The 15,473-nt window shown below is 38.4% G+C and overlaps 1 protein-coding gene across 1 annotated transcript; it reads right to left on the reverse strand.

Moving 5' to 3' along the window:
* Positions 1-11,751: 11,751 nt before the first annotated feature.
* Positions 11,752-15,118, reverse strand: LOC144044323 (uncharacterized). The gene is made up of 4 exons (XM_077558657.1): positions 15,048-15,118; positions 14,013-14,160; positions 13,552-13,681; positions 11,752-12,351 (listed from the first exon to the last, which is right to left on the reverse strand). Exons 2-4 carry the CDS (start codon positions 14,143-14,145, stop codon positions 12,105-12,107), a joined length of 510 nt encoding a protein of 169 aa, XP_077414783.1. The 5' UTR covers positions 14,146-14,160; positions 15,048-15,118; the 3' UTR covers positions 11,752-12,104.
* Positions 15,119-15,473: the final 355 nt, after the last annotated feature.

Here is a 15,473-nt window from a genome sequence, read left to right on the forward strand (position 1 = left end):
CTGACACTTTTGTCCCAATACTTTTGTCCACACTCCACATTTTCTTACATTTTTCACTTCCTGTATTTGTCCAAATACTTTTGTTCAGAAATGTCACAACACACACTTCTGTTTTGACTTCCTGCAGTTATCTAAATAATCTCTATGTTTTCCAAAACTTTCTTTTACATGTCCCTATACTTTTTGTCCAAAAACTTAACATTTTCCTTTGTGTAGTATCCTAAAACTCAAAAATTTCTCCATCTTTTCCTTCCTTGCAGTGGTGTCCCAATGTTTTATTCACGTCCTATGCACGTCTCAAAACTTTTGTCCAATCTCCACATTTTCTTTGGTTTTTCACTTCCTGTATGTGTCGCAATACTTATGTCTGAACTCCAACATAATTGTTTTCCACTCTCTGCAAGTGTCTCAATACTTTTGTCTAAAACTCCATGTTCTAATAATTTTTCCCTTCCCAAACATGTCCTAATACTCTTGTCCAAACTTGAGTTTTCCTGGCATTTGTGAGCGTGTCTTCGTCATCTCTGGCGGACGAGATTTTTTTCCGAAAGAAGGCGGGAACGCCGCCACGCTTTTGGCGTCCTTGAGGAGGGCGAGCGTGTCCTCCTCCTCCTCCTCTTCTCTTCCTCCGCTCACCTTGTTTCAAATTAGTCCGCCCAAGGCCAGCGGGGGCAGAATTCATCAAATCAGGACAGCGATACACACTAGATCAATGACACACACGCGCACACACCTAAACAAACACACATTAGAAAAGACAAACAGACACACGAGTTGCATGATGAAGTGTTGACGGAATACAAAAGGCGACATTGATGAGCTCCCCACTGAATAGACTTCATTGGCTCTTTCTTGTAGGTTACCTTTAGCTGCTTCATATTCACACTTCACACCAGAGCTACACGTAGCAAGCGCTAACGGAACTTGAGATGGAACCTAGGACTTCTGTGTGTTTGAATTGTGGGAACTACTGTCTTAAAATTAGTACTGGGGTGTTTTTTTAGGATAAAAAAAGAAGACCCTGCCACTGGCTTGGTACTTTCGAGACGTCCACGAACCTTTCAATGCCAAAACGTCAGCTTTACAGATGCCATGTTTGCTGTCTGCTCTGGCAACGATCCTAAATCTGATTCTGATTGTAAAACTAATTGAAAACTGACTCTGATTGCAAAACTGATTCTAAAGGTGATTCTAAAATGTATTTCAAAACTGATTCTGATTTTAAGATTTATACTAAATCGGACTCAGACTTTGATTCTAAAACGGATTCCGTTTTTGAAACGGATTCAGATTTTTGAAAGGAATATAAAATTGATTTGGATTGTGACACTTTTTAGATCTGATTATAATTCCCAGGTTGTTATGATTCTTACGTTTCGGTTTTGTATGGGTTAGAGTCTTATTTTATTTTGGTGTGTTTGTTGTGTTTGTCTTGTGTTCCTGTATGTTTTCCCTGTCTCGTTATGTCTGATTACGTCCACCTGTGTGTCTTTCCCCTTCCCAGTGTGTTTGACCAATCAGTGCCCTCACCCTATTGTGTTTCCCAGGCGTTTCTCATTAGTGTTGAAGTAAAAGTCATGGCAAAAGTCAGTCCAGTCATAGCAGCCAGTCTTCTCACGCCCAGTCCAGTCACGTCTTGTCCAGCCCTTGTCCCCTCACCTGTCCCCACTTGTTCCAATAAAGCTTCTCACTGTTCACAATTCTTGTCTCCTCCAGTCTATGTCGCCCCGCATTTGGGTCCACCCTCTCCAACGCACCCCTTTTCATGACAATTCTGAAATTGGTGCTAGATCTGCTTCTGAGTCTAAAACTGATTCAGAATTTCAAAGAATTCTAAAACATATTTGGCTTGTAAAATTAATTAAGTGAAATGGTGGCAGTAATAGAAATGTAAGATAAGATAAGATAAGATCCACTGATTGTCACACCCATCTAAGTGGGGCGAAATTTGTTCTCCGCATAGGTGGAGATGCGTCAAGATTTTTATCCTCATTTCGTCTCTGTGTTCTTTCCGCACTTCATTATTATCACAACTTGCGAAAATGTTTGTCCGTGGAGCAGAAGTTGATATTTTTGCATTCCTTCAGGATGCGGGAAATGATGAAAGCGTGAAGCAGAAGCACTAGAGCACAGCGGGTTTCACATGCATAATAGCATAACATCATAACAGAACATCATAACTGAACGTTATTACAAAACATCAGAACATAACAAAACATCATAACTTCAAAGCGGCCTCATTGATATTCACGCCACTTTTGTTTATTTGGTCGCCAAATGGCAACAAAAGTAAAAAAAATAATAATCTTTTCCAAGCAGTTCTCGCTGCTTCCAGGGAAGCAACGCACACTCTCTGCTAATCCAGTCCCAGATCCATCGGGTCTTTACAGGTGCCATGTCTGCACTCATTGTGATCTTCTAAATCTGATTGTAAACAGATTCTAAAACTGTTTCTAAACCAATTCTGTTTCCAAAACTGATTGTAATCCTAAAACCCATCCATTTTATATTGCTATTGCTATTTTCCCCACTAGTTAAAGCGGATTCTGATTCTAAAACAAATTCTGATTCTAAAGCAAATTTTGATTCTCCTATTATTCTGATTGTAAAACTAATACCAAATATAATTCTGATTCTGAAACTGATTCCGATTTTTAAAAGGATTCTACAATTGATCTGGATTGTAAAAACTCTTTCCTAAATCAGGTTTTTACTCTGATTCTAAAACTAATTCTAAATCTGATTAAGTTTCTAAAACGGGTTCTAATTCTAAATCTGTTTAAAAAAAAATTCATACATAACCCTTTTTAGTTGGTGGGAAGCTCAAATCTCTTGGTCTTTTGCATTGTGTTGTATAATTAAAATGATAAGGCACGTGACTTTTGTTGACTCGTGGTTTACTTCCTGCGCAAACACGACATGCACTCGTCAATCAACAAGGCCTTTAGCATACTAAGAAATAAACTGTTAAATTAGCATTATTGGCCAAGTAGCTAGTAGCAAGTGTGCAGCGCTCTCAGCTCACCTTGACGACGACTGAACTGCAGCACATTCAACTACAGTATTTATAGCTGCTGCATGCAAGAGGGGGCGCTGTTGAGCCATTACATCGGAACAAGTGGAAGCACTCCAATACCGAAATAACCATTGCATATTAAAAAAACATTTTATTCTCACTTGGATGAGCTGTCGTATTCTAGATGACTTTGTGCTACAGGCCGGTTGATTTCAAACTGGATTCTAAAATTGGTTCGGATTTTAAAACTGATTCTACACCTAGCTGACATGAACTCTAAAACCAAGCCTGATTGTTAATCTGATTTTAAAAAGTTAAAAAAGATTCTAAACTGAGTCTGTTTACACAATTGATTCTACATCTGACTCTGATGTGGATTCTCAAACTGATTCTGGTACCAAATCTGATTCTAAAATGGGTTATACAACTGATTCTGATTGTAATGTTCATTCTAATGCTAAATTGGATATTAAATCTGATTATAAAATGCATTTTGAATCTGATTTTGATTTCAAAACCAACAAACTAAAGTAAATTCTGAAACAGTTTCTTATTCCAAATCCAGTTCTCACATAGATTTAAATATTGTTTTAAATCTAATTCTGATTCCAAATCAGGCTGTAAAATGCATTGAGGATCTGGATCAAATTCTAAAGCGCAGATGCAGTGAGAATCTGAATCAGAATGTAGCATTTATTGTAAACTAGATTGTGATTGTAGGGCTGATTCTGTTTGATTTGTGAACTGTTCTCATGTAAACGAGAAAGTGAATTGCAGTCATTGGTGTGCGTGTGCTGCATATAAATACCAAACGAGTACTGTGTTGTCTGCGAGAGTGTCAGCCTTTGTGGAGCTTGTCAAGGGAGACATATTGCTTCGTCTTAACACAAACAAGCTGTGCCGCCTGCTTGTAATACTTTTATAGCTTATTTCTGCTCCGGCCTGATTTTGTTTCAACACGTACCAGTTCCTCCTCTGCTGCTGTACGGTTCCATCCTGCGACTGTCACCAGCAACCCGAGCTGTCATCGTCTTTCGGGACAGCAGGCATATATACAGTATATTTTTTAGATTCTTGCTGACTTATGCAAAGCTGAAGGCCGTCCCTTCATGTGGATGCTCTCGCTCTCCCATGTCAACGTTTTTTTTTTTTCTGTGTCGGCTGGCTGCACATCTGATGGAAGCGTGCTGACTGAGAAAATGAAACCGGGAGAAATGATGCAATCACCTCAACACAGCGAAAATGCATCGACACCGTGCTGAGGTCACCTTCTTACTGCATAAACACACCACTCATATAGCAACACTTTGTTTATTTACAGATATCCAACTTTTTCTGTTGTGTAAACCTTGGCCACCTGAGGGCAGTATAATATAGGCACACAGGCACCAAAGAAGAATTTCACAACTAAATGACTCAGTAAGATGAAGTAATATTAGTCATTTTGTGCACAGTTAAATAATATATGCCTGTGAGTATTGTCGTTTTGTCTATCGAAACATTTGCATTCTTGAATGAGCATTAAGTCAGCTGACTTTTGTAAACAATGCAACAGTATGTTTTTCTTTTTAACTCATTCACTGCCATTGACGGTTATAGACGTCAAAAATTCATTTGAACTATTTCTATTAGTTTAACATTTTTTTCCACTTTTGTTAAGAGTATGAAAACCTAGATTTTTTATTGTACATTTAGAACAGAAATAAAATTTGTGATTAATCATGAGTTAACTCATGCAATTAATTACGATTTTAATTGCCCGACGCTCCTAATTTTGAATTGTAATTAATCACATGACTTCAATAGTTAACTCACGACTAATCATACATTTTCTATCTGTTCTAAATGTACAATAATAAAATTCTAGATTTTCATACTCTTGTTGACAAAAGTGGGAAAAAAATTTAAACTAATAGAAATAGTTCAAATGAATTTTTGACGTCAATAGCCGTCAATGGCAGTGAATGAGTTAATACAAAAATAGGAAATAGGCTACGTCACAAAATCAGACAATATAAATGAACAAAACAACTTTACTTATTGATATATTATTTATCATGCTCATTTAACAATAGATTATCAGAAAGATTCTACTGAGAGATTATATATAAGATTATACTGTTCAGAATGTGGTCATCTAGGGAGTTCCAAGAACCACTGGAGCTGAACATGTGAGATTAGCAGGTTTGCCTTGTGGACGTGGTGGCAAAAAGTTCCGATTTAGACAACTTTAGTTATCCCACAATGGGCAATTCATTTCATTCAGTTTCATTAACAGATAGGTGAATAAGCAGCATACATCAAGACACACATGTGACATGTGACAGGGAGAGATGTCTAGGTCTAAAAAGCCTGCAGTTGTAAAAACAAAATAAGCAATATACAAAAGGTGGGGGGGGGGGGGGGGGGGTAATAAGAACAAGACAAAATAAGAACAATAAAAACAGCTGAACAAATAATTCGGTAAATTACTCCTTTAAAATAAAATTAAAAATGCCAATCATTTAAAATGAGCATGGTCTGCGTTTAGAAGCTTAGAGGGAATAAAGGACTTTGAATACCGATTGGTTTTCCTTTGGGGCACATTGTAACGTCTACCTGAAGGCATAATACTTTTTTTATGCTTTCATAGCTACTTGGTCTTCCCAAATTGTGCCCAAGTCTCTCTGACAAGCTCCAATAATCTTGGAACACACTTTGACAATGCTATTTAAGCTATTCTTGTCTTTCAAACACAACCCAATATACCAGCAGATAAAAGAATATGTTAATAGGCTTTCAATAAACGTGTGATAAAAAAATTTGGGATTGTGTCACAGATATGAAACAAATTCAACTTCCTCATTACGACAGAAGCACATGGAAGTAGGAGTGTAAGATGTACTCAAAGGATGTATTACCCCCCCCAAAAAAACGATCAAAAAAAGTATTAGTACTACAGCAAAATAAAAAAACACGGAATTAAACATTGTATTATATTATTTGTTCTGTAAAAGCTTTGTCACAGCTGCAGCTGATTAAAAGCACAATATACTAAAGATGACTTGATATTTGACTTGAGTTGGTTTTAATGAATTTGGCAAGAACTGAAAACTCTTGGAACTTTAGGTGGAAATGTGTAATTCCTTTTTAGTAAGAACTATACCTCCCATTTGATTTTGGGACAACTTTGACTTTTTCATTTATTATTTTGCATTCACGCAACATTTTCATGTTCCCTGGATGCTTTTTGTGCTCTTTGCAGTCTTGTCACGCAAACAACGTGAGTCAGGCGCAGGGTTATTATATAGTTTTGGAATGTGCCAGTTCGTTTTTATTTCGTTTTGAGTTTTGTTTTTTACATTTAGTTAGTTTTCAGGGTGGTTCTGTTAGTTTTTATTAGTTTTAGTTATTTCACAAATGCTTAGTTTTAGTTAGTTTCAGTATTAGTTTTAGTTTTTTTTTTTTTTAAGTGTGTATTACTTGTGCGCAATATTTAAAAAACACCATGGGAAGCAACGTCATCTGAAGGTGCTTTTCTATTGGCTGCTGCTAGATGACATCACTTTTGAGTGACACACTTTTAAATGTCCTTATTCCGGTTAATATCAAAATAAATCATCCCCATAAAGCTCATGCATTAAATTGATTACCAAAGACTAAAACGAAAGCCATTTTTGCTATAATTATAGTTAGTTTTATTTAATTTTGTAAACATAAAATGTAGTTTCAGTTAGTTTTCGTTGTTTAAAAAGCATTTTTGTTTTTATTTTATTTTGTTAACTTAATTGTTTTTTAAATTTTAGTTTTAGTTTTTTCGTTATTTTTAGTTAACTAAAATAACCGTGGTCAGGCGGCGTAATCATCCCTTCGTCTCACTGTCAGGGCATCTAATCCAAACCAGTCCCACACGGACTCAAATCCTGGGCCGCTCCGTTCATGAATTGTGCGGCTTCCCGGGCTTGAGCGTGGTGACTAAAACGGCCCAACGACAACATGATGACGAGATGTCAGCATGAAGCTGAGGAAAACAAAAAAAAGGTGGCTCATTAGTGTGGCGCTCATCGTGTTCCCTGTCCTGCTGACATTTAACAGACGCTTTAACAGACGCCTCAGCGGTGGCGATGGGTCGCAAGCTGTCTGTCAGTAGGAAGGACAAACTGACGGTGCAGAAGACGTCAAGGACAAAAAAGTCCTTTAGAGATCTGTAAAAGTTCGATCAAGACACACAGCAAAATCTTGTTGGTTATTCTCCTTTCATTTAACACTTGAACCCAGGCTTAAAACCCCACTTTAATACCATAACCATGTCTCAAAACCATACTTTGAAACCAAACCTAACTCTAGATTGAAACCCCAATTTGAATTCCTAACCCTTGTTTGAAACCCTAACCCAGGCTTGAAACTCCAACCCTGTCTCAAAATCATAATTTAAAACCCTAATTTGGGCCTGAAAACTTGTCTTGGAATTCTAATTTGAAATTCTAATCCTGACTTAAAAATCTAACCATTGTTCGATACCCTGTTTGAGACCCTGACCCAGGCTTGACACCCCAACTTCAAACTACAACCCAGTCTCAAAACTGTAATTTAAAACCCAAAATTAGGCCTGTCTTGAAACGCTACTCCTGATTTGCAAACCTAACCATTGCTTGATACCTTGTTGTTTGAAACACAAAAACAGGTATTTAACCCTAACTTAAAACCCCACCCCTGATTTGAAACCCTAATGAGACACTAACTGTTGCTTGAAACCCTAACTTAAAACTCCAATCTTGTCTCCAAACCCTAATATAAAACCCTGATTTAGGTCTGAAACATTGGCTTGAAGTCCTAATTTGAAACACTATCCCAAACTACAAACTTTAAATTTATTTTATTGTAATATTGTCAATTCACATTTAATTATTCTTTTCAACCACTTCTCATCATGTCCGCCTATGACTTTGTTCAGTCATGTGATTGGCTGAAAGGGTTAGGGGTTATAATGCCACCTGTTATGGTGGCATGCACTTGACATCCAAATGTTTTATTTATTAATTTATTAAATTAATTAATTTGATGTCATTGATGCAGACACACAAGGTCTTTGTTGATCATGGAGTTAACTTGAAGTAGGTAGCAGATGCTCCAATCAAAATTGCCTCCATGGAGTCATGTGACACACAAGCACACATGCACATACTCAGTGTGGTGTGAAGGCAGCACGAGCTTCAATAAAGGAGAAGAAAAGCTTTCATCACGACTTCATCATCCATCTTTAACTCTTTGACCAATGGCCCCAACTTGAAACCGTAACCCAGGCTTGAAACCTTAATTTGAAACCCTAACACCATCTTCAAACTCTAATCTTGACTTGAAACCCTTATTTGCAAACTGGACTTGAAACACTAATTTAAAAGAATAACCCTGTCTTGGAACCTTAACTTTGAACTTTGAACATGAAGCCCCAAATTGAAACCTAAACCCTAATTTAAAATTGGATTCAATTTAAACCCACACCCTTGTTTGAACCCCAATCCAGGTTTGAAAAACTAATTCAAAAGTCTAATTTGAAACCCCGAACAACTTGCTCGAAACCCTATTTAAAAATGCAGGCTTTAAACACGAACCTTTGCCTGAAAACCTCCCTGGAAACCTTAAAGCTGCTCATTATGGCAATTTGACCAAAAGTATCTTTACAATAGCCTTTTTATTTGACTATTTATGACTTCAACATCTTCTAATTAGCAGATTAACACCTTAACTGTTCACAATGGGTCCTCCTGCAAGCCTTCTTTGAGACTTTTGAACATGTAAGATGTGCTTAATGATGACCATGTATGTAAAAAAACAAAAACTTTTCTTTTAAATGTTTTGATTTTAATTGTAGCATTTCTGTTGTAGGTTTATATGTTGAATAAACAAACAAACAAAGTAATTATTTAAAACCCTACCCCTTACCCAGGCTTTAAACGTAGGCTATTAAACTTGAAAGCCCAATTTGACACCCTAACCACCAAATTTAAAAACTGGACTTGAAACCCAAATCCCGTTTTAACACCCAGATTTTTACTGATAAGACAAATTTGAAACCCAAATTTTCACACCCCAACCCTGAAATTGTAACATAGTCTTGAAACCCCACTTTTTAAACACTGATCTTTGGCTTGAAATCCAACTTTGAAAGTCTAAACCTGCATTTTAAAGTCTCATTTTTCAAAACTTTTGCCACCTCTGGGTCTCACCTCATAAATAATGTGCTAGTATTACACCATCCACGGAGGTGTTTCATTATTATGGCGCTAGGCTGAGACGTGTCGCGGGTCAGAGACCCCTGACAGTTCACATCTGATCTGCAGTGTGGCAAAAAGGACATATAACTGTATAATGGATTTTTTTTTTTTTTTATCTGCATCCATTTTCAAGGAAGACAGACGAGCCCTGTGAAGTGTGTATGCTAGCATCAATTTTTGTTGAATTTTTGCTATATGTAGTCAGGCTCAGACCGCAAATAGAAGAGTTATACTCTATTTCATGAAATGATATCTCTATATCGCAGATATTTACCTCTCGCAAGTAAGTCTCTTATTTTAATAAATATTCTTTTTCCACAACTGTCCTGTGTCCTGTGCTTTAAAAAGCCCACCATACCTTTTGTCCAAACTTCACGTCCTTTGCTCGGCATGTACGGAGAGATAAGGCGTAAACTCCCACATCAATAGAAGAAGTGGTGACGGCACAGGACGTATGAGGAAGACCATGAGGAGATATTTGATGAGCAGCGGTGGGGCGTGTCGCTGACGCCACAAGGCATGAAATTCATTATTGATCCTGCGACCCCACTGACAATGAAATGTGTGAAATGTGAGCAGTCGCCGCTGCCACTCCAGGACCGTGAATCACAGGCAGGGACGAAAGGCTGTTTTCCTTGACTCATCCGCATGACACTTCTCCATTAAGGTGAGGGATTCTCTGCTTGGCCCAGCCTGATTTGAACTCTTTGTCACACTACTCACAGAAAACTTCTTACTGTTTATTGTGTTTTTAATTCTTAACTCATTCATTGCCATAGACGGCTTTAGACGTCAAAAATTTGAAAAAAAAAAACTATTTCTATTAGTTTAACATTTTTTCCACTTTTGTTAACAGGAGTATGAAAACCTAGAGGAAATATATATATATAATTTGTGAATAATCGTGAGTTAACTAGTGAAGTCATGTGATTAATTATGATTAAAAAAGTTTAATCGCTTGACGCCCCTCATTTTTAATGATCTTCTTTTATTTATTTTATTTTTTTTAATAAATAATCATTTTAGTATTTTTTATATTTTAATTAAAAAATGATTATTAAAAATTAGGGGCATCAGGCAATTAAAATTTTTAATCGTAATTAATCGCATGACTTTACTAGTTAACTCACGATTAATCACAAATTTTATAGCTGTTGTAATACAATTGAAAAAATTCTAGGTTTTCATACTCTTGTAAACAAAAGTGTGGGGTGGGGGGATTTTAAACTAAGAGAAATAATTAAAATGAATTTTTGACGTCTATAGCCGTCAATGGTAGTAAATTTGTTAATGACTGGGAAAACAGGCGATAAGAACACGGCTCTGGCTTTCCTAGAGTCTTGGTTATGACTTGGTCTCGGGTCCTGAAAGTCTGTTTTTAGAGTCCTCAAAGTCTTGGTTTTCAAAATTTGATATTGACTTGGTCTCAGGTCCTTGAAGCCTTGGTCTTATCCTCAAATTCTTGGTCTTGACTTGGTCTTAACTCCACAACGTCTAGGAAAAGACCTTAAAGTCTTGGCACTTGGTCTCAAGTCCTCAAAGTATTTTTCCTCAACTTGATTTTAAGTCCACAAAGTTTTGGTCCTCTAAATTTGATGTTGACTTGATCTCCAGTCCTGAAGTCTTGGTCTCATCAAGTCTTTATAGTCTCAATTCTAACTTCGTCTCAAGTTCTTAAAGATTTGGTTTCAGTTCCGCAAAGTCTTGGTCTTGACTTGAAGCTTAACAATAAGTCAAAATCAAGACTTTGATGACTTGATAGGTCAGGATCAAGACTTTGGGGACTTTGATCAAATGTGAAAAGCAAGACTTTGAGACATTGATAGACTTTAAGGACTTGAAACTAAGTCTAAATCAAGTCCGAAGACTCGACGCAATACTTTGAGGGTTTGAGATTAAGTCAATACTAACATTTTGAGGACTTGAGACCAAGTCCTGATCAAGACTTTGCAGGAGAATGCACCAAGTCTACTTATACTTTTATCCAAAGGCAACCAATAGTGTTCAAAGCTATTTGGGGTTTGTTAGCTGTGACCCACTTGGTGTGACATCAGAGTCATAGGGGGAAACATGAATAATCCTATTGACACTAGGGACTCACTGTAACTGTGTGTAATCTGCATTTGCTCTCAATCTCACTCCATGCAGGAGATGAGCAGCGAGGGTCCGCAGAGGACGCACAGATACAGCACGTATGAGCATTGAGGCAACACCAGTCGCTGGTCAGTTTACATGTCAGTCATTAAACGCAACATTCATGATATGACTCTGATTCTCCATGCAGAAGCTCGTCAGTCTACTTGTTAATTAGTCAACCTATTGGAAGTGATATAGCCTTCGTTGGTCGGTCGACTTGTCAATCATTACACCCAGCATCACTGATTGGTTACATCACATACTTGTCATTGGTCAGTCTGCATGCAACAGTATTTCTGTCTCATTTCTGTCTCATCCTGTTTTTAATGAACAACAATGTCCATGTTGATGCAAAAATGGACTTTATTTGTTAAGCACAGCGTATGTATGCGTGTGTTTGTGTATGCGTGATACAGCAGGAAACACAACGCAACACGGAAGCAAGCACGTCCAAACAATCTGACTTGGATGCGGTTCAGCGTGTTGGGCTGAGCTCCAGCGGCAAAACCAAATCCCTCAAAGTGATTCCAGAAGGGGACAAAATCCTCCCTGGTTACTCGATAGCTTTAGCTTCTCATTAATTGTAGCAGTAATAAATGCACTTTTTTTTTTAATACTCATCATATTTTTCAGTTTTTTTTCTATGAGGTCATTGCACAAAAAAGCAGAATAAGCGTGAAAACATGATCATGGTCATCCTACGAAGTGGTGGCCGCGGGGGTGGTCTTCTTCTTCATCACTCGCCTGCCTGTCTGCCTGGGCACAGGGGCCGAGGAGGCCTGGCCCTGGGTCTGCGTCTGGGTCTGGCCACTTCCCCTGCTGGCCTTCACTTCGTCCATGAAGGTTTCCATGGCACTGAACTTCTCCGTCAGCTCGCCCAGGTGAGCTTTGAGGGCGTTGAACTCTTTGTAGAGATCACCCAGAGCCTCAGACAGAGGCTGGATCCTGGACGGAGATGAGACACATCAACATAACATTTTGTGTAAAAAGGGCTTTGATTCAGATCTTGTGAGTGAGCATAGTCAGATGCAGTGTTGCCAACTTTGTTGACTTTCTCACTAAATTTGGCGACTTTCTTAAGACTCTTGGTGACATATTTGTCAAAAGCGATTAGCGACAAATTTAGCAATTATTTTTTTATAGGGTGTTTTTTACTCACTTTTTTTTTGCCTCTCCCATTAAGTTATTCTCTTGGCTACTGTGCCCATTACTATAAAAAAAAATAGGCAATGATGTAATTTAGCGACTTTTAGGACGGCCAATCGCTACTTAATGGGGAATTGACAACACTGGTCAGACGACTACAAGCAAGTGTTTACTCTATTAAGCCATTTTTAGCGCACTTAGCCGTTAGCCTGCGGGAGCTGGCATTGACCAAATTTTGTGAGTAAAGGACTTTGACATTTATATATGCAATAGGCTACTCCTGACTGTATTTATATTGGTAGGAAAGTATGTACTATCCTTGTTCTATTGCTATTGGCTAGTGGCTACCAACTATTACTACGAGCTATATTTATTTTGGTAGGTTTCTACTTTCTGTTTAGGACTACTAGCTGTTAGCTTGTGGGACAGGTTTGCTGGATTTCTGCCAGCTACTGTATATTTATCTTGGTTGGTTTCTGACTGACGCTGGCCTAATAGGACCCTCAGCGGGAACTTTGTGGACAAAGAACTTTGATATTTTGGGGGGCTCATTATGTTTAACACAATGTTTCTTGCTATATTAGTGTCTCATGCTAGTTGCTTACTAAATATGACTCAAATCGGATGGAAAATTTCGTTTTAACGACAACCCAACTGATGTTTGAGCCTTATGTAAGGGCAAGAAGAAAAGAAGCTGAAGCAGCAATTTGGGTGAATAAAAGCATGAAAAAGCAAGCAATAGCGTGTCATTTTAACTACTGGACCGCCATAATGTCCCATCCTCCAAACCAAACTGCGGTAAAAAGCTGGAAACACCAGACTTCCTTTTGTTTATTTCATAACATTATATTTCCAAACTCCAGATTGCACCCGCCACTCCCTCTGTGTTTATTTCCAGGCCAGAAGAAGAAACACATTCCTGCGGGGACTCTTTGGCTGGTAGGCAATATTCCCCTTTACTGGGTGGGCTCTTGTTGTTGGGTCGGGTTGCGGTGGTACCTAGCATAGTCAGGCAGCAGGGACTGGTGGTCGTTTTGCAGGAGTCCCTTCATCTGGTTGAGGATGTCGAAGCGCCAGTTGTCCAGAATCTCCGTTAGGTTGGCCACACCCCTCATGCTGACCCTGTCAGCTGCGACCAGAATGTTATATATTGTCACACATATAACGCAGCTGAGTGCTGACTCTTATTTTTCCACATAAATAATACACAGTTATTAGTTTGTGTATGGTGGTCACTCCACTGCTTCAATTTATATGCTTGCCTCTTTTTTGCTACACACAATGCTGTTGGTCAGTTCTCATATTCACGTCTGTATTTACAGTATTGTATTTGTTCATGTTTACAGTTTGTTTTCAACTTTTCCCGTTCAATGATCCGTCAATGTGTGTCACCTCTGCCTTTGCCACTATCATCACTCTGACGTGGGGTAAACAGAAGAGAGGCAAATCTGTGTGCTCACAGCCAGCCCGGTAGTTCCACTCGTCCGCGTTGGCCGTCTGCGTCTGCGCCTGCGCGCGTCTCCTCTGCGCCGTCACGGTTGCCATGGCAATGGCCAGCAACACCAACACCGCCAAGATCACCTTTTGGGCCATCGTCTGCACCGCAACCTGCGCAAACACTCTTTAAGGACACCATCTGCTGGATGCATCAACATTACACGTCACGCACACTCTTACTGGAATCTATTTGAAATGCTAACCCCGTCTTGGTGCCCTAATTTAAGACCCACATCCTTGTTTGAAACCCAAACTACTTGCTGAAACCCTGATACAAACTTTAAAACCTGACTTGAAACCCTACTTTGGAACGCTATAGCTTCAAAGCTGACTTTGAAACCCCATCCTAGTGTTTATAAACTGTAATTTATAATCCAAATTTGAAACTCTACTCTTGTTTGAAAACCCTAACCCTGGCTTGAAACCCTGCTTTGGAACCCTATTCTTACTCTTGTTGCATTAACTAGAGTTAATGTGACCGCCTGATAGTTTCAACTGTTTTTCTTTTAATTCTCTTTAGGGTTAGATGGAGATAAGACTTTAAATTGTATTTAAAATGTCAAATTTCTTGACATTTTGAATAAAGAGTCTTACATGATTTAATCTTGCATGAATTTCATTTCACCCATTATAATTCAGAACTGCTCTCTGTCAAGTCCAGCTGGCCAAAGAATGCATCTCCTGACCTTAACTTACCCAAGTTCCGACCAACATGGTCCCGCACTTGTGTTTAATGACACAATTTGAAGACATTTCTGTAATCTTGAATTTCAAGTATTTGAATGGGTGTTAAAAGTTGATAAATATTTTTCTTTTACAATATATTATAAGCAGTATTGTTATTTTGAGACCACCAAACAAATTGTACATGCTGTACTGTACTCTATCCCAGCATGCAAGCACACAATGTTCCCATAAAATGCTAATAATTAAAGTTAAGTTTGCTACTCTTAAAAGGATTTTTATGAATAAATAAATGTGTATCCGTGCACACGTACCTGCTGGACAAGTGTGTCACCTGAAGAGTGAAGACCGATCGTTTGTCGTCTGCTTCTCAACACGTTTGACACTGGGCAGTGCTCAGCGAAAGGAAGTCAGAACACACCCTTCTTTAGACTTAATGTCAAAAACACACACGGACACTGCGGTCAAGTTCTGGCCACCATTTTTGAGGCCCACAGTGTGGTTTGGGTTAGAGGCGAGGCTCACCACCTCTGGCTTGTTTTTTTTTTCATCTTTGTTCTTCTTGGACATCTTTGGAAAAAAAATACTTACCGATATGTTAAAAAAAATACATTGCTTTTTTGTCCTCTTTTTTTGTATGTGCTTTTGGCAAAGCTACCATTAGAGTAGTGCTGATAAGAGGTCATTATAGAATACTGAAAAAAAAAATAAGGCAAAAAGAAAGACTGGGTGTTAATGAT

The sequence above is a fragment of the Vanacampus margaritifer genome, chromosome 2, assembly GCF_051991255.1.
Source record: "Vanacampus margaritifer isolate UIUO_Vmar chromosome 2, RoL_Vmar_1.0, whole genome shotgun sequence".
Classification (NCBI taxonomy): Eukaryota; Metazoa; Chordata; class Actinopteri; order Syngnathiformes; family Syngnathidae; genus Vanacampus; species Vanacampus margaritifer.

What these genes read in the sequence shown, in the direction of transcription:
- LOC144044323 (XM_077558657.1), bottom strand. Translation starts at nt 14,145, where the DNA reads ATGGCCCAAAAGGTGATCTTGGCGGTGTTGGTGTTGCTGGCCATTGCC. An exon ending in GTGGAACTACCGGGCTGGCT is followed by an intron (nt 13,682 to 14,012) that starts GTGAGCACACAG and finishes TTCTGGTCGCAG; the next exon opens with CTGACAGGGTCAGCATGAGG. An exon ending in CTGCTGCCTGACTATGCTAG is followed by an intron (nt 12,352 to 13,551) that starts GTACCACCGCAA and finishes ATCTCCGTCCAG; the next exon opens with GATCCAGCCTCTGTCTGAGG.